The sequence below is a fragment of the Gymnoscopelus braueri genome, assembly GCF_963280865.1.
Source record: "Gymnoscopelus braueri genome assembly, chromosome: 21".
In the NCBI taxonomy this organism is placed as follows: Eukaryota; Metazoa; Chordata; class Actinopteri; order Myctophiformes; family Myctophidae; genus Gymnoscopelus; species Gymnoscopelus braueri.
Window position 1 is genome coordinate 315,843 of NC_137623.1, and position 24,785 is coordinate 340,627.

Consider the following 24,785-nt stretch of genomic DNA (forward strand, 5'->3'; position numbering starts at 1 on the left):
CCTGACAGTGTGTCGGGGGTAGGGGGTCCCTGGGTAGGGTGGTGGGGGACGAGCGTACCCCACAGGGGGGACGGGCTCCTCCAGGGACCACCCTGTGGAGGGACCGGCGTGTCCACTAGGGGCAGCAGAGGGTCTGGTGGGAGGGGCTTCATGCAGACCTTTCTCCAGCCTCATGGACGTCTTCTGTTGCTGCTGACGCAGGATCAGCTGTCTCAGCCTCTGACGCTACACACACACACACACACACACACACACACACACACACACACACACACACACACAGACGCACACACACAAACACACAGTTAGAGGGAAACTAAAACATGAGTTTGATCACTTTTCCATTCCTGAGGAAATCAGTAGATGAACGTCAGAGTCTCCTACTGGAGACATTAGCATCTTTCTGCCGGTCATCAATTTATTGTCTCAAGAATGAGACAAAAACAAAAAAATCTCCATGAATTCAAGTCTTCATGGGGTTAGGGTTAGGGTCATGTCTTCATGGGGTTAGGATTAGGGTCAAGTCTTCATGGGGTTAGGGTCAAGTCTTCATGGGGTTAGGATTAGGGTCAAGTCTTCATGGGGTTAGGGTCAAGTCTTCATGGGGTTAGGGTCAAGTCTTCATGTGGTTAGGGTCAAGTCTTCATGGGGTTAGGGTCAAGTCTTCATGGGGTTAGGATTAGGGTCAAGTCTTCATGGGGTTAGGGTCAAGTCTTCATGGGGTTAGGGTCAAGTCTTCATGGGGTTAGGGTCAAGTCTTCATGGGGTTAGGGTCAAGTCTTCATGGGGTTAGGATTAGGGTCAAGTCTTCATGGGGTTAGGGTCAAGTCTTCATGAGGTTAGGGTTAGGGTCAAGTCTTCATGGGGTTAGGGTTAGGGTCAAGTCTTCATGAGGTTAGGATTAGGGTCAAGTCTTCATGAGGTTAGGATTAGGGTCAAGTCTTCATGGGGTTAGGGTCAAGTCTTCATGGGGTTAGGATTAGGGTCAAGTCTTCATGAGGTTAGGATTAGGGTCAAGTCTTCATGAGGTTAGGATTAGGGTCAAGTCTTCATGGGGTTAGGATTAGGGTCAAGTCTTCATGGGGTTAGGGTCAAGTCTTCATGAGGTTAGGGTTAGGGTCAAGTCTTCATGAGGTTAGGATTAGGGTCAAGTCTTCATGGGGTTAGGATTAGGGTCAAGTCTTCATGGGTTAGGGTCAAGTCTTCATGAGGTTAGGGTTAGGGTCAAGTCTTCATGAGGTTAGGATTAGGGTCAAGTCTTCATGGGGTTAGGGTTAGGGTCAAGTCTTCATGAGGTTAGGGTTAGGGTCAAGTCTTCATGGGGTTAGGGTCAAGTCTTCATGGGGTTAGGGTTAGGGTCAAGTCTTCATGAGGTTAGGATTAGGGTCAAGTCTTCATGGGGTTAGGGTCAAGTCTTCATGGGGTTAGGGTTAGGGTCAAGTCTTCATGAGGTTAGGGTTAGGGTCAAGTCTTCATGGGGTTAGGATTAGGGTCAAGTCTTCATGGGGTTAGGGTCAAGTCTTCATGGGGTTAGGGTCAAGTCTTCATGAGGTTAGGGTTAGGGTCAAGTCTTCATGGGGTTAGGGTCAAGTCTTCATGGGGTTAGGGTCAAGTCTTCATGGGGTTAGGGTCAAGTCTTCATGAGGTTAGGGTTAGGGTCAAGTCTTCATGGGGTTAGGATTAGGGTCAAGTCTTCATGGGGTTAGGGTCAAGTCTTCATGAGGTTAGGATTAGGGTCAAGTCTTCATGAGGTTAGGATTAGGGTCAAGTCTTCATGGGGTTAAGGTTAGGGTCAAGTCTTCATGGGGTTAGGATTAGGGTCAAGTCTTCATGGGGTTAGGATTAGGGTCAAGTCTTCATGGGGTTAGGGTTAGGGTCAAGTCTTCATGGGGTTAGGGTCAAGTCTTCATGGGGTTAGGGTCAAGTCTTCATGAGGTTAGGGTTAGGGTCAAGTCTTCATGGGGTTAGGGTCAAGTCTTCATGAGGTTAGGGTTAGGGTCAAGTCTTCATGAGGTTAGGATTAGGGTCAAGTCTTCATGGGGTTAGGGTCAAGTCTTCATGGGGTTAGGGTTAGGGTCAAGTCTTCATGGGGTTAGGGTCAAGTCTTCATGAGGTTAGGGTTAGGGTCAAGTCTTCATGGGGTTAGGGTCAAGTCTTCATGGGGTTAGGGTTAGGGTCAAGTCTTCATGAGGTTAGGATTAGGGTCAAGTCGTCATGGGGTTAGGGTCAAGTCTTCATGGGGTTAGGATTAGGGTCAAGTCTTCATGGGGTTAGGGTCAAGTCTTCATGAGGTTAGGGTCAAGTCTTCATGAGGTTAGGGTTAGGGTCAAGTCTTCATGAGGTTAGGGTTAGGGTCAAGTCTTCATGAGGTTAGGGTTAGGGTCAAGTCTTCATGGGGTTAGGGTCAAGTCTTCATGAGGTTAGGGTTAGGGTCAAGTCTTCATGAGGTTAGGGTTAGGGTCAAGTCTTCATGGGGTTAGGGTTAGGGTCAAGTCTTCATGAGGTTAGGGTCAAGTCTTCATGAGGTTAGGGTTAGGGTCAAGTCTTCATGAGGTTAGGGTTAGGGTCAAGTCTTCATGGGGTTAGGGTTAGGGTCAAGTCTTCATGGGGTTAGGATTAGGGTCAAGTCTTCATGGGGTTAGGGTTAGGGTCAAGTCTTCATGAGGTTAGGGTCAAGTCTTCATGAGGTTAGGGTTAGGGTCAAGTCTTCATGAGGTTAGGGTTAGGGTCAAGTCTTCATGGGGTTAGGGTCAAGTCTTCATGGGGGGTTAGGATTAGGGTCAAGTCTTCATGGGGTTAGGGTCAAGTCTTCATGAGGTTAGGGTCAAGTCTTCATGAGGTTAGGGTTAGGGTCAAGTCTTCATGGGGTTAGGGTCAAGTCTTCATGGGGTTAGGGTTAGGGTCAAGTCTTCATGGGGTTAGGGTCAAGTCTTCATGGGGTTAGGGTTAGGGTCAAGTCTTCATGGGGTTAGGGTCAAGTCTTCATGAGGTTAGGGTTAGGGTCAAGTCTTCATGGGGTTAGGGTCAAGTCTTCATGAGGTTAGGGTTAGGGTCAAGTCTTCATGGGGTTAGGGTCAAGTCTTCATGGGGTTAGGGTTAGGGTCAAGTCTTCATGAGGTTAGGATTAGGGTCAAGTCTTCATGGGGTTAGGGTCAAGTCTTCATGGGGTTAGGATTAGGGTCAAGTCTTCATGGGGTTAGGGTCAAGTCTTCATGGGGTTAGGGTTAGGGTCAAGTCTTCATGAGGTTAGGGTTAGGGTCAAGTCTTCATGAGGTTAGGATTAGGGTCAAGTCTTCATGGGGTTAGGGTCAAGTCTTCATGGGGTTAGGATTAGGGTTAAGTCTTCATGGGGTTAGGGTCAAGTCTTCATGGGGTTAGGGTTAGGGTCAAGTCTTCATGGGGTTAGGGTTAGGGTCAAGTCTTCATGGGGTTAGGGTCAAGTCTTCATGGGGTTAGGGTCAAGTCATCATGGGGTTAAGGTTAGGGTCAAGTCTTCATGGGGTTAGGGTTAGGGTTAAGTCTTCATGGGGTTAGGATTAGGGTCAAGTCTTCATGAGGTTAGGGTCAAGTCTTCATGGGGTTAGGGTCAAGTCTTCATGGGGTTAGGGTTAGGGTCAAGTCTTCATGGGGTTAGGGTCAAGTCTTCATGGGGTTAGGGTCAAGTCTTCATGGGGTTAAGGTTAGGGTCAAGTCTTCATGGGGTTAGGGTTAGGGTTAAGTCTTCATGGGGTTAGGATTAGGGTCAAGTCTTCATGAGGTTAGGGTCAAGTCTTCATGAGGTTAGGGTCAAGTCTTCATGGGGTTAGGGTTAAATCTTCATGGGGTTAGGGTCAAGTCTTCATGGGATGTGTATTGTGTAATTGATAGAAAATAAGTAATGTTTTAGGTGAATTATTTCTTTAAACTCTTCCTAGGAGGAATTTACATCCACCTCAGCGAACGTAAAAGACGACTTCACAAACCACCGACACAATGACTCAGACATATTTTTCACAAACCACCGACACAATGACTCAGACATATTGTTCACAAACCACCGACACAATGACTCAGACATATTGTTCACAAACCACCGACACAATGACTCAGACATATTGTTCACAAACCACCGACACAATGACTCAGACATATTGGTCAGATCGGAGGTGCGACGTAGCAGCCCGAACATCTAGTACATCAAAATGGCTGACTTCCTGTTGAGTTAAGTAACTAAGTACATTTACTCAAGTACAAGATGTGAGTACATTGTTACCTGTCTGAGTTTCTCCTCAGAGTCTCCAAGCTGAGGCAGCGAGCTGATTGGTCCGTCCAGAGCATTCACACCCATCTCATTGGCCGCTGCCTTCTCCATTTGAGGCGGCCCTGGGGTCATGCGGCTTTGTTCGAAGACGTCGTGACCCGGCGTCCGATTGGCCAGGCCCGGGAAGCCCGCCTCCTCCAGTATCCCAGAGTGCTTTGGGGTCTGGCCACCGCCGGGGGTTCTGGGAAATGTGTCCTGTTGTTGTGCCAGTCTACCTGGAGATTGCTGAGAGACAGACAGTCTACCTGGAGACTGTTGAGAGACAGACAGGAAGAGAGACAGACAGACTGAGTATACTGTTGTTAAGGTGCGAGAAAAACACAAAAACAAAAGTCAGCGCCCAGACTGCCAAGGACGACTTTAAAAAAAAAGAATTTGCACACAGAACCAGGAGATAATTGGCAAGAAATGCTATTTTCAACGGCGTATAACGACCCAACGGGAGGTCGCGTTGACATCTCTTTGTTTTCACAGAAGCAAAGCGATTTCCTCCGTGATTAGCAACCATCAGGGGATCCATCATACTGGAGATAAATATTCTGTGACTACTTGAAAAGGTAAGAAAATCAAACAGATACTGATTGTGATTGGTCAGACATGATTGGTCAAACAGACGATGGGTGTACCTGGTGGACACTCTGGGTCAGCGGTTCGATCCCGCCTCCGCCGGACGGTGGTGGTCCTCCTCCCCCCGCGGGTCTGAGGGTCCCGGGGCCGGGGGGGGCGGGAGTGTAAGTTTCCCCAGGTCTGAGGGTCCCGGGGCCGGGGGGGGCGTGAGGGTAAGTTTCCCCATGTCTGAGGGTAGAGCAGAGTAGAATACTTTATTTACCTTTGTGAGCGGTTAGTGTTACAATGAAGCCATGAGATCTGTTTTAAAAACAACTTTGAGACCCTGTACGGGTAAAATGTTACCCACCCACATTTAGTTCAGTACCGCCCGTCCCCGTCCCCGTCCCCGTGAACCTATAAAGGTATATTGTTCACCCGTTTTACCCGTCAAACGCGGGTACCCGTCGGGTATCCGCGGGTACCCGGCCCGTTGCAGGACTCTGCTGGGAGGTATAGTTTCACCCTAAATCCTCCTGAACCTTCGGGGGGAACAAGATCAAATGAAGTACCTGAGAGTCCCGGAGGAGGTAGGAGTGTAAGGCTCCCCTGGTTTGTGCGGGCGGGACGCCGTCGCCCCCTGCTGGTGGAGGTAGGTTTCGCCGCTCCTCTGGTTCCCCGGGGAATGTGGGTAGCGGTCCGACGGCACGGGGGGGGCAAAGGGGTCGAGAGGGGAGGGCTGGTGGGAGGGAGAAACCCTCCGATTGGCCGCCTGCGGCCCAAACTGGTCCAATCGCAGGGCGGCGGGGGTCGCCAGGTAGGAAGGGTCGGAGTGGGGTCGAGGGGATGAGCCGTAGGGGTCGGGAGGTCGGGGGGAGGAGCTGTAGGGGTCGGGAGGTCGGGGGGAGGAGCTGTAGGGGTCGGGAGGTCGGGGGGAGGAGCTGTAGAGGTCGGGAGGTCGGGGGGAGGAGCTGTAGGGGTCGGGGGAAGGTCGGGAGGACGTGAAGGGGGTGGGACTCCGGTGGGGGGAGGAGGGGTCCTGGGGGGGTTGGAGGTGGAGAGGCATGGGGGTCTTGAACTCTGACATCATCCTGTGGTGGGCGGAGAGTCTGGACGAAAGGTCAGAGGTCGTTCCTGAGGGGGGGCTCATCACCCCCCGGGGTCCTAGGAGCAGAGAGGTCAAGAGGTCAGGGTCTTTATCCTTATAACTGATCCTAGAACAGTCTGTAAATACAGTACCTTATCTTTATCCTTACAGTACCTTATCTTTATCCTTACAGTACCTTATCTTTATCCTTACAGTACCTTATCTTTATCCTTATAACTGATCTTTATCCTTATAACTGATCCTAGAACAGTCTGTAAATACAGTACCTTATCTTTATCCTTACAGTACCTTACCTTTATCCTTACAGTACCTTATCTTTATCTTTAGAACTGATCCTAGAACAGCCTGTAAATACAGTACCTTATCTTTATCCTTACAGTACCTTATCTTTATCTTTAGAACTGATCCTAGAACAGCCTGTAAATACAGTACCTTATCTTTATCCTTACAGTACCTTATCTTTATCTTTAGAACTGATCCTAGAACAGCCTGTAAATACAGTACCTTATCTTTATCCTTATAACTGATCTTAGAACAGTCTGTAAATACAGTACCTTATCTTTATCTTTAGAACTGATCCTAGAACAGCCTGTAAATACAGTACCTTATCTTTATCCTTATAACTGATCCTAGAACAGTCTGTAAATACAGTACCTTATCTTTATCCTTATAACTGATCCTAGAACAGTCTGTAAATACAGTACCTTATCTTTATCCTTACAGTACCTTATCTTTATCTTTAGAACTGATCCTAGAACAGTCTGTAAATACAGTACCTTATCTTTATCCTTACAGTACCTTATCTTTATCTTTAGAACTGATCCTAGAACAGTCTGTAAATACAGTACCTTATCTTTATCCTTACAGTACCTTATCTTTATCTTTAGAACTGATCTTTATCTTTAGAACTGATCCTAGAACAGTCTGTAAATACAGTACCTTATCTTTATCCTTACAGTACCTTATCTTTATCTTTAGAACTGATCCTAGAACAGTCTGTAAATACAGTACCTTACCTTTATCCTTACAGTACCTTATCTTTATCTTTAGAACTGATCTTAGAACAGTCTGTAAATACAGTACCTTACCTTTATCTTTAGAACTGATCCTAGAACAGCCTGTAAATACAGTACCTTACCTTTATCCTTACAGTACCCTATCTTTATCCTTATAACTGATCCTAGAACAGCCTGTAAATACAGTACCTTATCTTTATCTTTAGAACTGATCTTTATCTTTAGAACTGATCCTAGAACAGCCTGTAAATACAGTACCTTATCTTTATCTTTAGAACTGATCTTTATCTTTAGAACTGATCCTAGAACAGTCTGTAAATACAGTACCTTATCTTTATCCTTACAGTACCTTATCTTTATCTTTAGAACTGATCTTAGAACAGTCTGTAAATACAGTACCTTATCTTTATCTTTAGAACTGATCCTAGAACAGTCTGTAAATACAGTACCTTATCTTTATCCTTACAGTACCTTATCTTTATCTTTAGAACTGATCCTAGAACAGCCTGTAAATACAGTACCTTATCTTTATCTTTAGAACTGATCCTAGAACAGCATGTAAATACAGTACCTTATCTTTATCTTTAGAACTGATCCTGGAACAGTCTGTAAATACAGTACCCTCACCCTAGAGATAGAAGTGTTTCTCTAAAGATCCCATCATTGGGGCGGACGGACGTGATGTTTTTTGGGATGACGTCACATCTGTCCATTCCTTCTAGCACAGTCGAGTTATAGTTGCGTTAGAGCGCCCTCTTGTGGAATTAAAATATATATATATATTTGAAAAAACGTAGATCTTTGTTTATGGCATCAGTTTAATCTGTATTAAAGCTGTACTGAGATCAGTTTAATCTGTATTAAAGCTGTACTGAGATCAGTTTAATCTGTACTAAAGCTGTACTGAGATCAGTTTAATCTGTATTAAAGCTGTACTGAGATCAGTTTAATCTGTACTAAAGCTGTACTGAGATCAGTTTAATCTGTATTAAAGCTGTACTGAGATCAGTTTAATCTGTATTAAAGCTGTACTGAGATCAGTTTAATCTGTATTAAAGCTGTACTGAGATCAGTTTAATCTGTATTAAAGCTGTACTGAGATCAGTTTAATCTGTATTAAAGCTGTACTGAGATCAGTTTAATCTGTATTAAAGCTGTACTGAGATCAGTTTAATCTGTACTGAGATCAGTTTAATCTGTATTAAAGCTGTACTGAGATCAGTTTAATCTGTACTGAGATCAGTTTAATCTGTATTAAAGCTGTACTGAGATCAGTTTAATCTGTACTGAGATCAGTTTAATCTGTATTAAAGCTGTACTGAGATCAGTTTAATCTGTACTGAGATCAGTTTAATCTGTATTAAAGCTGTACTGAGATCAGTTTAATCTGTATTAAAGCTGTACTGAGATCAGTTTAATCTGTATTAAAGCTGTACTGAGATCAGTTTAATCTGTATTAAAGCTGTACTGAGATCAGTTTAATCTGTACTGAGATCAGTTTAATCTGTATTAAAGCTGTACTGAGATCAGTTTAATCTGTATTAAAGCTGTACTGAGATCAGTTTAATCTGTACTGAGATCAGTTTAATCTGTATTAAAGCTGTACTGAGATCAGTTTAATCTGTACTGAGATCAGTTTAATCTGTATTAAAGCTGTACTGAGATCAGTTTAATCTGTACTGAGATCAGTTTAATCTGTATTAAAGCTGTACTGAGATCAGTTTAATCTGTATTAAAGCTGTACTGAGATCAGTTTAATATGTTTTAAAGCTGTACTGGGATACTCACCCTGCTGCTGCTGTGACAGGGTTAGGGTTAGGGGTTAAGGTAGATCACTTTATTCTATATTAAAGGGTTAGGGTAGGGGTTAAGGTAGATCACTTTATTCTATATTAAAGGGTTAGGGTTAGGGGTTAAGGTAGATCACTTTATTCTATATTAAAGGGTTAGGGTAGGGGTTAAGGTAGATCACTTTATTCTATATTAAAGGGTTAGGGTAGGGGTTAAGGTAGATGACTTAATTCTATATTAAAGCTGTAACTCACCCTGCTGCTGCTGTGACATCACAGGTCTAGGGGGGTCGACGGGGGACGGAGGCCCCAGTGCATCGTGGGCCGGCGAGGCGCTCAGGGAGTTGTGTCGTTGCTGGGGGGGCGTGGCGGGGGGGCGGTCCCACGGCGAGGATGGGCGGGACGAGGGCGGGGAGAACATCTGAGGGGATGGGGAGTGGGCGTGGTGGGGGGAGAACCCAGAGGGAGGCGGGGCTTGCGGTCGGAGGAAGACGTCGTCGGCCAATCCCGACAAGCCCGGATGCCCTTGGTGTGGGTGTGGCCTGGCCTGGAGAGGGGAAGCTCCGCCCCCGAGGTGGGCGGGGCTCTGGATACCCGTCTCGGGGGAAACGCCGCCGCCTCCCCCTAGGGGATGGTTGCCTAGCAACGTGTGCTGCTGTCGTTGTTGCTGCTGCTGCAGCTGCAGCTGTTCGTTCTTCACCTGCTCCAGTTTCTGGCATGCCTCTATCTTAGCCTGCTGCTTGCTTTGCTGGCGCTGGATCTGAAGAAGAAACACGTGTTTAATAGGTTTTAATTAATGATGTTTTAATTAGGCTTTATGAGAGAGTGAGCTATAATGTTCTGTCTGTCTGTCAGTGAGTGGTTTAATGTGATGAATGAGCTTCTACATTAACATGCAGGGGGACACTTCCTGCTATTCTAGCCGCCATGAAATCCTCAGAACAAAGCTTACAGACCTCACAAAACAACTGATGATTAGATTAATGCTTAACTCCTTCAGCGCCAAACACGTCAAAACAGTGTCTTCACTGTTTACACCAGAGGGCGCTGTTCGCAAACCTATGAGTGATCCTATGACTTCTGGAGAAGAAGAGTAGATCCGGAAATAATGTGATCACAACAAACCCTGCCCCGTCCTAGATAACAGCCTGTGCTATGCTAACAGCCCTGTCCGCTCTAATGTTAAATAATGTTAAATAATGTTAAATAACGTTAAATAACGTGATCACAACAAACCCAGCCCTGTCCCATCTAATGTTAAAGGACTTGGACTCTGCATTTTTGTCGAGAATGAGAACAAGAAAAAGTTATATTCAACAGTCAATAACTAAAGAACGGAGGGTCGCTGTGACAAAAAATGTTTCCCCCGATGGAAGCAGAGACACTCCTCCGTCTTTTGCGACACTCGGTGTGTCAATCCTCCTGGAGCGAAATATTCTGTGTCTCTTTTAAAGGTTAGTAAAAATGCTCAAAAACGCTGGCACTGGCTGCACACTGTTCTGACAAACTCTGGCAGTGAATGAGTTAAACTACATCCCAGAACACATCTTCTCCCCGCCCACTTTATTACCCCGCCCACTTTATCAGCCTGAAGTGGCTTTGAGTCGAGGAGAGAGTATCTCATTATTATTATAAAGATATAGAGAGTATCTGGCGTGATAAATGTGTTTAATATTTCACAGGATTGCAAACAGTGAGTTACAGAGTAAGTATTAACTAGTTGGTGAAGGTCAGGGACAGTCAGGTATTCATTCCACCAGGGGGAGCTCTTAACACTTTGTACCATGCATGTTGAGTCATCTTTCTAAAGGATCACCATGGTGTTTTTACTTTAATATCGAATATCCGATTAAAAAAATGGTAAATGATGAACCAGTTCCACATCTATCATCAAGTACATGATGAACTCTTTTCCACATCTAACCTTAAGTAAATGAAGAATCCTTTCCACGCTAACCTCCAGTATTCTGATGGCTAACGGCTACACGCTAACCTCCAGTATTCTGATGGCTAACGGCTACACGCTAACCTCCAGTATTCTGATGGCTAACGGCTACACGCTAACCTCCAATATTCTGATGGCTAACGGCTACACGCGAAACTCCAGTATTCTGATGGCTAACGGCTACACGCTAACCTCCAGTATTCTGATGGCTAACGGCTACACGCTAACCTCCAGTATTCTGATGGCTAACGGCTACAAGCTAACCTCCAGTATTCTGATGGCTAACTGCTACAAGCTAACCTCCAGTATTCTCTTGGCTAATGGCTAACACGCTAACCTCCAGTATTCTGATGGCTAACGGCTACATGTTAACCTCCAGTATTCTGATGGCTAACACGCTAACCTCCAGTATTCTGATAGCTAACGGCTACAAGCTAACCTCCAGTATTCTGATAGCTGATGGCTAACGGCTACACGCTAATCTCCAGTATTCAGATGGCTAACGGCTACACGCTAACCTCCAATATTCTGATGGCTAACGGCTACACGCTAACCTCCAGTATTCTGATAGCTAACGGCTACAAGCTAACCTCCAGTATTCTGATAGCTGATGGCTAATGGCTACACGCTAATCTCCAGTATTCAGATGGCTAACGGCTACACGCTAACCTCCAGTATTCTGATGGCTAACAGCTAAAAGCTAACCTCCAGTATTCTGATGGCTAACGGCTACAAGCTAACCTCCAGTATTCTGATGGCTATCAGCTACACGCTAACCTCTAGTATTCTGATGGCTAACGGCTACACGCTAACCTCCAGTATTCTGATGGCTAACAGCTACAAGCTAACCTCCAGTATTCTGATGACTAACAGCTACACGCTAACCTCTAGTATTCTGATGGCTAACGGCTACACGCTAACCTCCAGTATTCTGATGGCTAACAGCTACAAGCTAACCTCTAGTATTCTGATGGCTAAAGGCTACATGCTAACCTCTAGTATTCTGATGGCTAACGGCTACACGCTAACCTCCAGTATTCTGATAGCTAACGGCTACAAGCTAACCTCCAGTATTCTGATAGCTAACGGCTACAAGCTAACCTCCAGTATTCTGATAGCTAATGGTTAACACGCTAACCTCCAGTATTCTTATAGCTGATAGCTAAACTCAAGTTTTCTGATGGCTAACGGCTACATGCTAACCTCCAGGACAGATGACAAACTCCAGACAAACTCAATCAACATCAGAGAAAAAGAGGAATCCCAGGGGAATCCCTCTGATGCTAACGGCTAACACACAAACAGAGAAAAGAGGAATCCCAGGGGAATCCCTCTGATGCTAACGGCTAACACACAAACAGAGAAAAGAGGAATCCCAGGGGAATCCCTCTGATGCTAACGGCTAACACACAAACAGAGAAAAGAGGAATCCCAGAGGAACAGGGGGATCCCTTACCAGAGCCTGTCTTCCAGCTCCGTCTACAGAAGCCTGCCAGGGACATTCTTTATCTGGTGACTTTAGGACTTTGCTTTGGGGGAGGGGCCTTCCCTGGGGGAGGGGTCTTTCCTGCCTCTTCTGACCTTCGGACCTCGGTGCCTCATTAACCTCATTAACCTTTTTAACGACAATTAACAAATTAATTAACAGTTTGAACAAACGCATGCATCATTAGCCTCATCCTTTTTAACCACAATTAACAAATGCATGCACATCTGTAGCCTAGTCATTTATCATGATACACGCCCTCTGGTGGAAAGTCAATGCCATTATCATCCATCCATCCATCCATCCATGTATTTATCCTTTCATCCATCCATCCATGTATTTATTTATTCATCCCCCTAGCATGCATCCTACTGGTTACTATGGTTACCAATGGTTGCTAGGCAGGGCGGAAGATTAACACCTCGAACCGTGACCTTTGACCTTGAAGTCACAGTGGTCTCTGTTCTATATTTTATGATTATTTATTGTTATTTGATTATTTGATTGAGGTCATGTGATCAGTGACATACGCAGGGTGTACTTTTGGCTGAGGGGGCGGAGCCAAAAGTACACCCTGCGTATGTCACTGATCACATGACCTCAATCAATTATCTAGTTTTAGGCAACATAGAAGGGGGGGGGGGTTTTCTTATTTCCACACAACAGCTCTAAGGTGTATTAAAGACACACAACAGCTCTAAGGTGTATTAAAGACATAGTTCAATGTGGAAAAGGCTCTGATGAGTTGATTTCCCGCCCTGGTTCCAACTGATGATGATTAACACACAACAGTCAGTCAGTCAGTCAGTCAGTCAGTCAGACAGACAGACAGACAGACAGACAGACAGACAGACAGACAGGTAAAGAGCAGGTTATCTGTAGAGGTGAAAGGTCAACAGTGGTCTGACAAGTATGAAATATTGAGAAATGTAAATACTCAAGTAAAGTAAAAGTACCTCAACATTGTACTTAAGCAAAGTCCTTGAGTAAATGTACTTAGTTACTTAACACCACTGTCAGTCTGTCTGTCAAGCCGTCTGTCTGTCTACCTGTCTATATTTCCACTCCTGTTCGTGTTCTGACTCTCTCGGCTTGAACACGCTGTCTGTCTCCATGGAAACGGGGTCGTAAGGGGCGTGGCCAGGCAGCGGCTCCTGCGATTGGTTCATTTTCAGCGAATCACTGGAGACCTGCACCTTGTTCATACGCTGTGCCGCCCGATTATCCCTGGCTTTGACCTGGAGACAGAAAAATACTGGTTTAAACTAGATTAAACTAGATTCAACTAGATAGAATACATAACTGGCTTTGACCTGGAGACAGAAAAACACTGGTTTAAACTAGATTAAACTAGATTCAACTAGATAGAATACATAACTGATTATCCCTGGCTTTGACCTGGAGACAGAAAAACACTGGTTTAAACTAGATTAAACTAGTTTAAACAGACAGAAAAACACTGGTTTAAACTAGTTAAAATTAGTTTAAACTAGATTAAACTAGATTAAACAGACAGAAAAACACTGGTTTAAAATAGTTTAAATTAGTTTAAACTATAGGTTAAACTAGATTAAACTAGATTAAACAGACAGAAAAACACTTGTTTAAACTAGTTTAAATTAGTTTAACTTAGTTTAAACTAGGTTAAACTAGATTAAACTAGTTTAAACAGACAGAAAAACACTGGTTTAAACTAGTTTAAATTAGTTTAGATTAGTTTAAACTAGGTTAAACTAGATTAAACTAGATTAAACAGACGGAAAAACACTGGTTTAAACTAGTTTACATTAGTTTAAATTAGTTTAAACTAGGTTAAACTAGATTAAACTAGATTAAACTAGTTTAAACAGACAGAAAAACACTGGTTTAAACTCCTCCTCCCAGTGGGATGTGCGGTGAGGACCCCCCTATAGGGAGATGTTCAGGAGACATCCGTACTAGATGCCTGAACCGTCTTAACTGGCTCCTCTCCAAGTGAAGGAGCAGAGTCCAAACCTCTTGCTTTACCTTCTAACCTTCTAGCATGTGTATACATCTATAACAGATCTATAAACATGGAACACATGTTGTAGATCTATAAACAGATCTATAAACATGGAACACATGTTGTAGATCTATAAACAGATCTATAAACATGGAACACATATTGTAGATCTATAGACTCACCACATATGGAGCTCTGTCCTGAGAGTTGGCTTTCCTCCACAGCTTAGCGATCTGCTTCACCCTGTTGGACCACTCTACACACACACACACACACACACACTAAGTGTACTTGATTACTTTACTTTCTAAATGAATGAACACCATTGTGTCTGTTTGGTGTACCTGGATACTGTAGTTTTAAATCAAGCACACCTGGGTATTGCAGTTTAGTAGTTCTAAAACAGGGTGTATGGGTATTGTAGTTTAAGTCAGGTATTATAGTTCTAAAACAGGGTACCTGGGTATTGTAGTTCTAAAACAGGGTACATGGGTATTGTAGTTCTAAAACAGGGTACCTGGGTATTGTAGTTCTAAAACAGGGTACATGGGTATTGTAGTTTTAAATTGGGGTAGTTAACGTTATCGAACAGAACAGGGTATATGGGTATTGTAGTTCTAAAACAGGATACATGGGTATTGTAGTTTTAAATTAGGGTAGTTAACGTTAGCGAACAGAACAGGGTATATGGGTATTGTAGTTCTAAAACAGGGTACCTGGGTATTGTAGTTCTAAAACAGGGTACCTGGGTATTGTAGTTTAAGTCAGGTGTTGTAGTTCTAAAACAGGGTACATGGGTATTGTAGTTTTAAATTGGGGTAGTTAACGTTAGCGAACAAAACAGGGTATATGGGTATTGTAGTTCTAAAACAGGGTACCTGGGTATTGTAGTTCTAAAACAGGGTACCTGGATATTGTAGTTTTAAATTGGGGTAGTTAACTTTAGCAAACAGAACAGGGTACCTGGGTATTGTAGTTCTAAAACAGGGTACCTGGGTATTGTAGTTTTAAATCGGGTATTGTAGTTCTAAAACAGGGTAGCTGGGTATTGTAATTCTAAAAAGGGTAACTGGGTATTGTAGTTTTAAATCAGGTATTGTAGGTCTAAAACAGGGTAGCTGGGTATTGTAGTTCTAAAACAGGATACATGGGTATTGTAGTTTTAAATTGGGGTAGTTAACGTTAGCAAACAGAACAGGGTAGCTGGGTATTGTAGTTCTAAAACAGGATACATGGGTATTGTAGTTTTAAATTGGGGTAGTTAACGTTAGCAAACAGAACAGGGTACTTGGGTATTGTAATTCTAAAAAGGGTACCTGGGTATTGTAGTTTTAAATCAGGTATTGTAGGTCTAAAACAGGGTAGCTGGGTATTGTAGTTCTAAAACAGGATACATGGGTATTGTAGTTTTAAATTGGGGTAGTTAACGTTAGCAAACAGAACAGGGTAGCTGGGTATTGTAGTTCTAAAACAGGGTACCTGGGTATTGTAATTCTAAAACAGGTTACCTGGGTATTGTAGTTTTAAATCAGGGTAGTTAACATTAGCGAATAGAACCGGTGCCACGGTGGCCATCTCTCCCAGCACCTCCTCCTTCTCCCACTTCAGCGTGCTCCTCTGGGCGTTTGACATCACTTCCTGTTCTGCTGGACTGGCTGAGGGGGAGGAGCCCGGTCCCCACGGACCAATCACATCCCCTCCCATCTGGGTCAACTTCCTGTTAAAGTGCATTTATTTTGTTTATAAACATGTGTTTATTAAGCGGTAGCCCAATCTGGGAACCCAAAGCCAAATGAGAATGAAAAACAGCGCCCTCTGCTGTTTGTACTATCTCATCTTGGCTCTGGGACAATGACAACGTAGCACTTGTGCGCAAAGGAAACCGGGGTTTTGGTCTGCCTTCAGCTTTCACTTCCGGTGGTGCCACTATGTTTTCATTCCCACTAACAATATTTCGACACGGAACACTAACACCACTTCTCCCAGAGAACATGGATCGTTTTTGTTATAAGCCCACTTGTTTCTATGATGAAAGAGTAAGTTAAAATGTGAATATCTTTCCGTGGTTTTGTCTGCTCCGCGGACGCTATTGTTAAATTAGTTTGGGTTTGTTTCGAGGGGGAAAGATCGACGGACATGTGAATCCCGCCCACTACATTTGATTGGGTAAAGCGCGGCCTGCTTCCTGATCTGAAGGCACGCCCACTTGTAGCCCAGTGCGTACATGTTATGACGAGCCTTCACGACAGATTCCAACGCAGAGCAGAATCTGTTCTTGAGAGGTTAGCGGTAGCCTGACTCACTCTAAATCAGGGGTGATGCAACTTTGATGATGCAGAGGGCCACTATATTCCCATATCATATTCCCATTCGCATATACTGTCAGGCCATTCTATGTCACACAAAAGCAGCAAAAATAGCCGATCTACAAGCTCAAAACGCGTCGCACTGCGACGCGTTTTGAGCTTGTAGATCGGCTATTTTTAGGCTGCATTAAGTGAAGGTGGGGGCCGCCAGTTGCCCATGTATGCTCTAAACCATTATCTTAATGTCTCTCTCCACAGTAAACAAACCAACATACAGAATAAGTGTATACAGGGTATCTGCACGTTCATAAAGTGACCATTTAACTCTCTGACTGCCAATGACCAGATCTCTGGTCATATTTTGCCACTGACGAGAATTACGAGATTTCATGTTTTCAGTGGTTTTCCACTAGATGGCGCTGTTCGCTAGCCTGTGAGTCACCATTTGACTCCCAGTGAAGCAAACAAGCGGGTCACGTGATCGCAAAGAAACATGGCCTTTCTCTGTTTCTGTTTCTTTTTGGTGAAAACATTCAACGGCTCATAACTATGGAAAAGGATGATCACGGCGGCTCATATTTCCCCCCCCGATTCTACGAGACTCGGATACGTCTTTAAAGTGATGGAGGGATGGATCATACTGGAGATAAGGTTAGTGAAAACACTCTTAGCTTAGCAAACAATGTTTTATTTCTGGCAGTCAAAGAGTTAGACTTTTAAGACCTTTAAGACCTTTATAATATCTCTACAATAAATACAACTAGAAAATACTGTTCCTGAAGAAACAGTGTGGGATCGCTAAGAATGTTGATGGTATTGATTATTGATAGTTTTATAAGTGTTAAAGGTTTTACAAGTTTAGGTTTGAAAGGTTTAAGGTTCTAAAGGTTTGAAAGGTTCTAAAGGTTCTAAAGGCTCTAAAGGTTCTAAAGGTTCTAAAGGTTTGAAAGGTTTAAGGTTCTAAAGGTTCTAAAGGTTTAAAGGTTTAAAGGTTTAAAGGTTCAAAGGTTTGAAAGGTTTGAAAGGTTTGAAAGGTTCTAAAGGTTTGAAAGGTTTGAAAGGTTCTAAAGGTTTGAAAGGTGTTAAAGGTGTTAAAGGTTTGAAAGGTTTGAAAGGTGTACAATGCAGAATCACAAATAACGATTTTTAGCAACCTCTGCTGGTCACTACCGTCACTGCATACAATTTCCGTTGTCCTCGATAACCCAGAATTCCATTCGTTTTCACCGGAAGCCGGAAGCGTTTCAAAAAGCGATCTTTTAATTGTTTTATACTATCTACGGATCGTTTCTCTTAGCCAGTGGAGCATTAGTTACCATGAGCTGTGAGGTTCCTTTTTGTTATTAGCGCGGTAGTTCCTGGCCAAACAGGAAACCGTTGTGGTAGTTCCTGGCCAAAACCAGATGACGTCATTTTCCCGGGAAAGTCCCCCCCGACACCGTTCAATAGAAAATATATAAATAAAAGGCTTCCGGGGGTGAAATTCATGGAGTGGGTGTTGTGAAACTTTTGCCACTCGCAAAAGATATACAATTTAACTTTAGTTTTGTTGAAAACGTTACCTAGTATTACTTTAAAGTATTAGTAGTGTTAAAAGTTTTGATAGTGTTGACAGTGTTGAATAGTGTAAAATGTATTTTTTTAGGGTAAAACAGTGATTGCTAGGGGTCTAATAGGCGTTGGTAGGGTCTAACAGGCAGTTTCTACGGTCTAATAGGTGGTTGCTTGGGTCTAATAGGCGGTTGCTAGGGTAAAACTGTGGTCGCTAGTGTCTGATAGCCGGTTGCTAGGGTCTAATAGGTGGTTGCTAGGGTAAAACAGGTCGTTGCTAGGGTAAACAGGTGGTTGCTAGGGTCTAATAAGCGGTTGCTAGGGTCTAATAGGGGGTTGCTAGGGTATAACAAGCAGTTGCTAGGCTCCACTGTAGCTAAATGGCATTTCCCCATTGAAATGAATGGGATTTTTTAAGCAATTAAAAGTGAAATATCTCTAAAAGTACAAATTATTTAAAAATACAAATGGAAGCCGACATGTCCTAAGTAGGCTGAACGTTGTAGAGTTGGAACAGAGTTTCTAGCTAAAAGTATGAGGGACTAGTTATGGGCCAAAAAACAGGCGGAATATAGTATAGCTACTAGCTAGTATATAAATAGTGGCAATAACATTAGTGTGATAAATAGTGCATAAGAAAGATAAAACGATCTACAAGCTCACAACAATGTGTCAAATAGTGCATAGGAAAGATAAAACGATCTACAAGCTCACAACAATGTGTCAAATAGAACATAAGAAAGAGATAAAAGCCTTATTTACCTGTTGCTGTCAGGAAGAGGTGGGACTCCAGAACCGCTCTGAATCATGGGAGATGTAGTGAAATTAGGCTCGACCTGCCCCGCCCCCACACCGTTCAACACTGAGAGAGAGAGAGAGAGAGAGAGAGCGAGAGCGAGAGAGAGAGAGAGAGAGAGAGACTTTGAGCTTTAAAAGCGCCTTTATTAAAGGTTCTATGACATTAATTTTCACTTTTTTTATTTTGTATGTTTTTTGGGGGTTTTATGACCTCAATTAGACCCCAAAAAACTAAACTTTGAACATTCAGTGGATTTTCTGTGGTCTGGGGTTTTCCGAAAAATTAGGCTGAAAAGTAATCTGGGTTTGGCCTGTCGACCTTGATGTCACAGTCCATTAATCCCGTCCTCCTCTCCTCTCCGCCCCTCCCCTCTCCATTCCTTTGGGGGGGGGGGCGGAGCAGAAGCGATGATTGACAGCCCTCAACAGCGACACCCGCAGGCAAAGAATTATTTTTTCATTGCAGTTGAAAAGGCTTTAGAAATCAGAGAGAAAACAATCCTGCCATGGATCACTGGAGTGGATTTTTCAGTTAAAACTTTTAATACACGTTTGAAAGACCACGATAAATACTTTTAATGTGTTTTAAAACTAAATGTCATGAAACCTTTAAAACAATGAAATACATGTTGCATCAGTTACACATAATACTAAAACTCTGACAAAAAACTATCATGAAGCCGTTAGCAGAGAGAGAGAGAAGGAGTGTGTGTGTGTGTGTGTGTGTCTCACCTGTGTGCGTGTGCATGAGGGTCTTGTTAACAGTGGGTGTGTGTGTGGTCAGACTGGTTCCACTGTTACTGCTGGGACTGAGCACCGCTGAGAACAAATCCTCCACATCCTGACCCTCCAGCTCTGTGTACACACACACACACACACACACACACACACACACACACAGAGTATATTTAATCATATGAACAGTAATACTAATAATAATATATTTAATCATATGAACAGTAAAGTCTTACCAGGTATTTTGTAGAGTTTACTGAGGATGGCTCCTGAAAAAACACAGAACCACATCTTTATTGACAAATCACAGGTTTACACGGTGTAAACTCGATAAAGTGCTCCTCGGAGCACAGGTCTCCTCCAGGTCAGGTAAGTTATTATGGGACAGGTCAGGAGGTTATTATGGGACAGGTCAGGAGGTTATTATGGGACAGGTCAGGTAGGTTATTATGGGACAGGTCAGGTAGGTTATTATAGGTCAGGTCGGTTATTATGGGACAGGTCAGGTAGGTTATTATGGGACAGGTCAGGTAGGTTATTATAGGTCAGGTCAGGTAGGTTATTATGGGACAGGTCAGGTAGGTTATTATAGGTCAGGTCAGGTAGGTTATTGTGGGTCAGGTCAGGTAGATTATTACGGGTCAGGTAGGTTATTATGGGACAGGTCAGGTAGGTTATTATAGGTCAGGTCAGGTAGGTTATTATGGGACAGGTCAGGTAGGTTATTATGGGACAGGTCAGGTAGGTTATTACGGGTCAGGTAGGTTATTATGGGACAGGTCAGGTAGGTTATTATGGGACAGGTCAGGTAGGTTATTATGGGACAGGTCAGGTAGGTTATTATGGGACAGGTCAGGTAGGTTATTACGGGTCAGGTAGGTTATTATGGGACAGGTCAGGTAGGTTATTATGGGACAGGTCAGGTAGGTTATTATGGGACAGGTCAGGTAGGTTATTATGGGTCAGGTCAGGTAGGTTATTATGGGACAGGTCAGGTAGGTTATTACGGGTCAGGTAGGTTATTATGGGACAGGTCAGGTAGGTTATTATGGGTCAGGTCAGGTAGGTTATTATGGGACAGGTCAGGTAGGTTATTATGGGACAGGTCAGGTAGGTTATCATGGGTCAGGTCAGGTAGGTTATTATGGGACAGGTCAGGTAGGTTATTATAGGTCAGGTCAGGTAGGTTATTGTGGGTCAGGTCAGGTAGATTATTACGGGTCAGGTAGGTTATTATGGGACAGGTCAGGTAGGTTATTATAGGTCAGGTCAGGTAGGTTATTATGGGACAGGTCAGGTAGGTTATTATGGGACAGGTCAGGTAGGTTATTACGGGTCAGGTAGGTTATTATGGGACAGGTCAGGTAGGTTATTATGGGACAGGTCAGGTAGGTTATTATGGGACAGGTCAGGTAGGTTATTACGGGTCAGGTAGGTTATTATGGGACAGGTCAGGTAGGTTATTATGGGACAGGTCAGGTAGGTTATTATGGGACAGGTCAGGTAGGTTATTATGGGTCAGGTCAGGTAGGTTATTATGGGACAGGTCAGGTAGGTTATTATGGGACAGGTCAGGTAGGTTATCATGGGACAGGTCAGGTAGGTTATTATGGGACAGGTCAGGTAGGTTATTATGGGACAGGTCAGGTAGGTTATTATGGGACAGGTCAGGTAGGTTATTATGGGACAGGTCAGGTAGGTTATTATAGGTCAGGTCGGTTATTATGGGACAGGTCAGGTAGGTTATTATGGGACAGGTCAGGTAGGTTATTGTGGGTCAGGTAGGTTATTGTGGGTCAGGTCAGGTAGGTTATTGTGGGTCAGGTCAGGTAGGTTATTGTGGGTCAGGTCAGGTAGGTTATTATGGGTCAGGTCAGGTAGGTTATTGTGGGTCAGGTAGGTTATTATGGGTCAGGTCAGGTAGGTTATTGTGGACAGGTTATTATGGGTCAGGTCAGGTAGGTTATTATGGGTCAGGTCAGGTAGGTTATTATGGGTCAGGTCAGGTAGGTTATTATGGGACAGGTCAGGTAGGTTATTGTGGGTCAGGTCAGGTAGGTTATTGTGGGTCAGGTCAGGTAGGTTATTGTGGGTCAGGTAGGTTATTGTGGGACATGTCAGGTAGGCTGGCTTGTGTGTGTGTGTGTGTGCATGTCTTTAAGTTGTGCATGTGTTGCAACGGTGCGCCTGGCAGGACTGCATGTTCTGTGTGTGTGTGTGTGTGTGTGTGTGTGTGTGTGCGTGCGTGCGCAGTGCTGGCTTATGTGTGTGTGTGTGTGTGTGTGTGTGTGTGTGTGTGTGTGTGTGTGTGTGTGTGTGTGTGTGTGTGTGTGTGTGTGTGTGTGTGTGTGTGTGCATTTCTTGAAGTGCTGCATGTGTTGCATATTTGCAACACATGCAGCAAACGGACAGACGGACGGACGGACGGACACACACACACGGTCAAATGTAGAGCGGCTGGCACCGCTAAAAATCTGAAGGAGTAATAGCAAAACATGCATTTCACATAAGTCGGCCTCCTGGTGGTGCTATACAAGGCAGATGTGAAAAATGCAGGGCAAAGGTTTTTTCTTGGCCTCTAGGGAGTGCACACAAAAAGGTTTTACACAGATCGGTGCAGTTATAGGTAAGAACACGAATCGGCCTGATATAGCGCCACCATGAGGCTGATTTGAACACACACACACACAGCATACCATCGGTCACCATCTTGTCCAGTTCAGGACTCAATATGGCGTCTAGAGGCTCTTCCTGTACAGCTCTCTGGCCACGCCCACCACTTCCTGTTGACTGGAAGGTCAACGAGGGGTCACCAATGACTAGACCCGCTAGAGAGAGAGAGAGAGAGAGAGAGAGAGAGAGAGAAAAGAAAGAGAAAAGAGAGAGAGAGAGAGCGAGAGAGAGAGCGAGAGAGCGAGAGAGCGAGAGAGAGAGAGATAGAAAAGAGAGATATTAACATTCACTCACTTCCCAGAGTGTGAGAGTTCCTGTCAATCATATAATAACTTTATTATTACAATAATAAAATGAATCAATGTATGAATGAATGACAGATAATAATAATAATGAATGATACATTGTATGGAGCATAGACATAACACGTGTGTGTGTGTGTGTGTGTGTGTGTGTGTGTGTGTGTGTGTGTGTGTGTGTGTGTGTGTGTGTGTACCTGTGTGTGTACCTGTGTGTCCAGACAGTATAGGGTGTGTATTCAGGACGGCAGACAGATCCAACAAAGTGTCTTCATGCATGACTGGATGAACACACACACACACACACACACACACACACACACACACACACACACACACACACACACACACACAGTTTGTTGGTAGTGACACATGGTCAGGTGATAAAACTATATTTATCAAATGGTTTGATTGATGTGAAGCAACGACATCAATGGAAGAATAAATCTTATGGAACGTTTTTAAAACATCTAGACCGTTGAATAGAAGAAAAGAACGTTTTTAAAACATCTAGACCGTTGAATAGAAGAAAAGAACGTTTTTAAAACATCTAGACCGTTGAACAGAAGAAGAAAAGAACGTTTTTAAAACATCTAGACCGTTGAATAGAAGAAAAGAACGTTTTTAAAACATCTAGACCGTTGAACAGAAGAAGAAAATAATTTTCTTCTTCTGTTCAACGGTCTAGATTCTAGACCGTCAACGGTCTAGATTCTAGACCGTTGAACAGAAGAAGAAAATAACGTTTTTAAAACATCTAGACCGTTGAATAGAAGAAGAAAATAACGTTTTTAAAACATCTAGACCGTTGAATAGAAGAAAATAACGTTTTTAAAACATCTAGACCGTTGAACAGAAGAAGAAAATAACGTTTTTAAAACATCTAGACCGTTGAACAGAAGAAGAAAAGAACGTTTTTAAAACATCTAGACCGTTGAACAGAAGAAGAAAATAACGTTTTTAAAACATCTAGACCGTTGAATAGAAGAAAAGAACGTTTTTAAAACATCTAGACCGTTGAACAGAAGAAGAAAAGAACGTTTTTAAAACATCTGGACCGTTGAACAGAAGAAGAAAAGAACGTTTTTAAAACATCTAGACCGTTGAATAGAAGAAAATAACGTTTTTAAAACATCTAGACCGTTGAACAGAAGAAGAAAAGAACGTTTTTAAAACATCTAGACCGTTGAACAGAAGAAGAAAAGAACGTTTTTAAAACATCTAGACCGTTGAATAGAAGAAAATAACGTTTTTAAAACATCTAGACCGTTGAATAGAAGAAGAAAAGAACGTTTTTAAAACATCTAGACCGTTGAATAGAAGAACAGAACGTTTTTAAAACATCTAGACCGTTGAAAAGAAGAAGAAAATAATGTTTTTAAAACATCTAGACCGTTGAATAGAAGAAAAGAACGTTTTTAAAACATCTAGACCGTTGAATAGAAGAAAAGAACGTTTTTAAAACATCTAGACCGTTGAACAGAAGAAGAAAAGAACGTTTTTAAAACATCTAGACCGTTGAACAGAAGAAGAAAAGAACGTTTTTAAAACATCTAGACCGTTGAACAGAAGAAGAAAAGAACGTTTTTAAAACATCTAGACCGTTGAACAGAAGAAGAAAAGAACGTTTTTAAAACATCTAGACCGTTGAACAGAAGAAGAAAAGAACGTTTTTAAAACATCTAGACCGTTGAACAGAAGAAAAGAACGTTTTTAAAACATCTAGACCGTTGAACAGAAGAAGAAAAGAACGTTTTTAAAACATCTAGACCGTTGAACAGAAGAAGAAAAGAACGTTTTTAAAACATCTAGACCGTTGAACAGAAGAAGAAAAGAACGTTTTTAAAACATCTAGACCGTTGAACAGAAGAAGAAAAGAACGTTTTTAAAACATCTAGACCGTTGAACAGAAGAAGAAAAGAACGTTTTTAAAACATCTAGACCGTTGAATAGAAGAAAATAACGTTTTTAAAACATCTAGACCGTTGAACAGAAGAAGAAAAGAACATTGTATGGAGCATAGACATAACACGTGTGTGTGTGTGTGTGTGTGTGTGTGTGTGTGTGTGTGTGTGTGTGTGTGTGTGTGTGTGTGTGTGTGTGTGTGTGTGTGTGTGTGTGTGTGTGTACCTGTGTGTGTACCTGTGTGTCCAGACAGTATAGGGTGTGTATTCAGGACGGCAGACAGATCCAACAAAGTGTCTTCATGCATGACTGGATGAACACACACACACACACACACACACAC

General features: G+C 43.2%; 1 protein-coding gene across 1 annotated transcript in view; it reads right to left on the reverse strand.

The window, feature by feature from the left end:
• LOC308077319 (uncharacterized protein) overlaps positions 1-24,785 on the reverse strand; it is a 173,749-nt gene that overhangs the window by 74,355 nt on the left and 74,609 nt on the right. Inside the window, exons 32-46 of the mRNA XM_080417959.1 lie at positions 24,668-24,751; positions 22,735-22,818; positions 22,262-22,393; positions 19,802-19,834; positions 19,563-19,685; positions 18,796-18,894; positions 15,684-15,896; positions 14,358-14,431; positions 13,241-13,429; positions 12,162-12,320; positions 9,016-9,520; positions 5,419-6,010; positions 4,927-5,095; positions 4,253-4,552; positions 2-225 (exon numbers count right to left, since the gene is read on the reverse strand). Coding sequence (XP_080274085.1) covers positions 2-225; positions 4,253-4,552; positions 4,927-5,095; positions 5,419-6,010; positions 9,016-9,520; positions 12,162-12,320; positions 13,241-13,429; positions 14,358-14,431; positions 15,684-15,896; positions 18,796-18,894; positions 19,563-19,685; positions 19,802-19,834; positions 22,262-22,393; positions 22,735-22,818; positions 24,668-24,751 — 2,980 coding nt within the window. The remainder of the gene's footprint in view (position 1; positions 226-4,252; positions 4,553-4,926; positions 5,096-5,418; positions 6,011-9,015; positions 9,521-12,161; positions 12,321-13,240; positions 13,430-14,357; positions 14,432-15,683; positions 15,897-18,795; positions 18,895-19,562; positions 19,686-19,801; positions 19,835-22,261; positions 22,394-22,734; positions 22,819-24,667; positions 24,752-24,785) is intronic.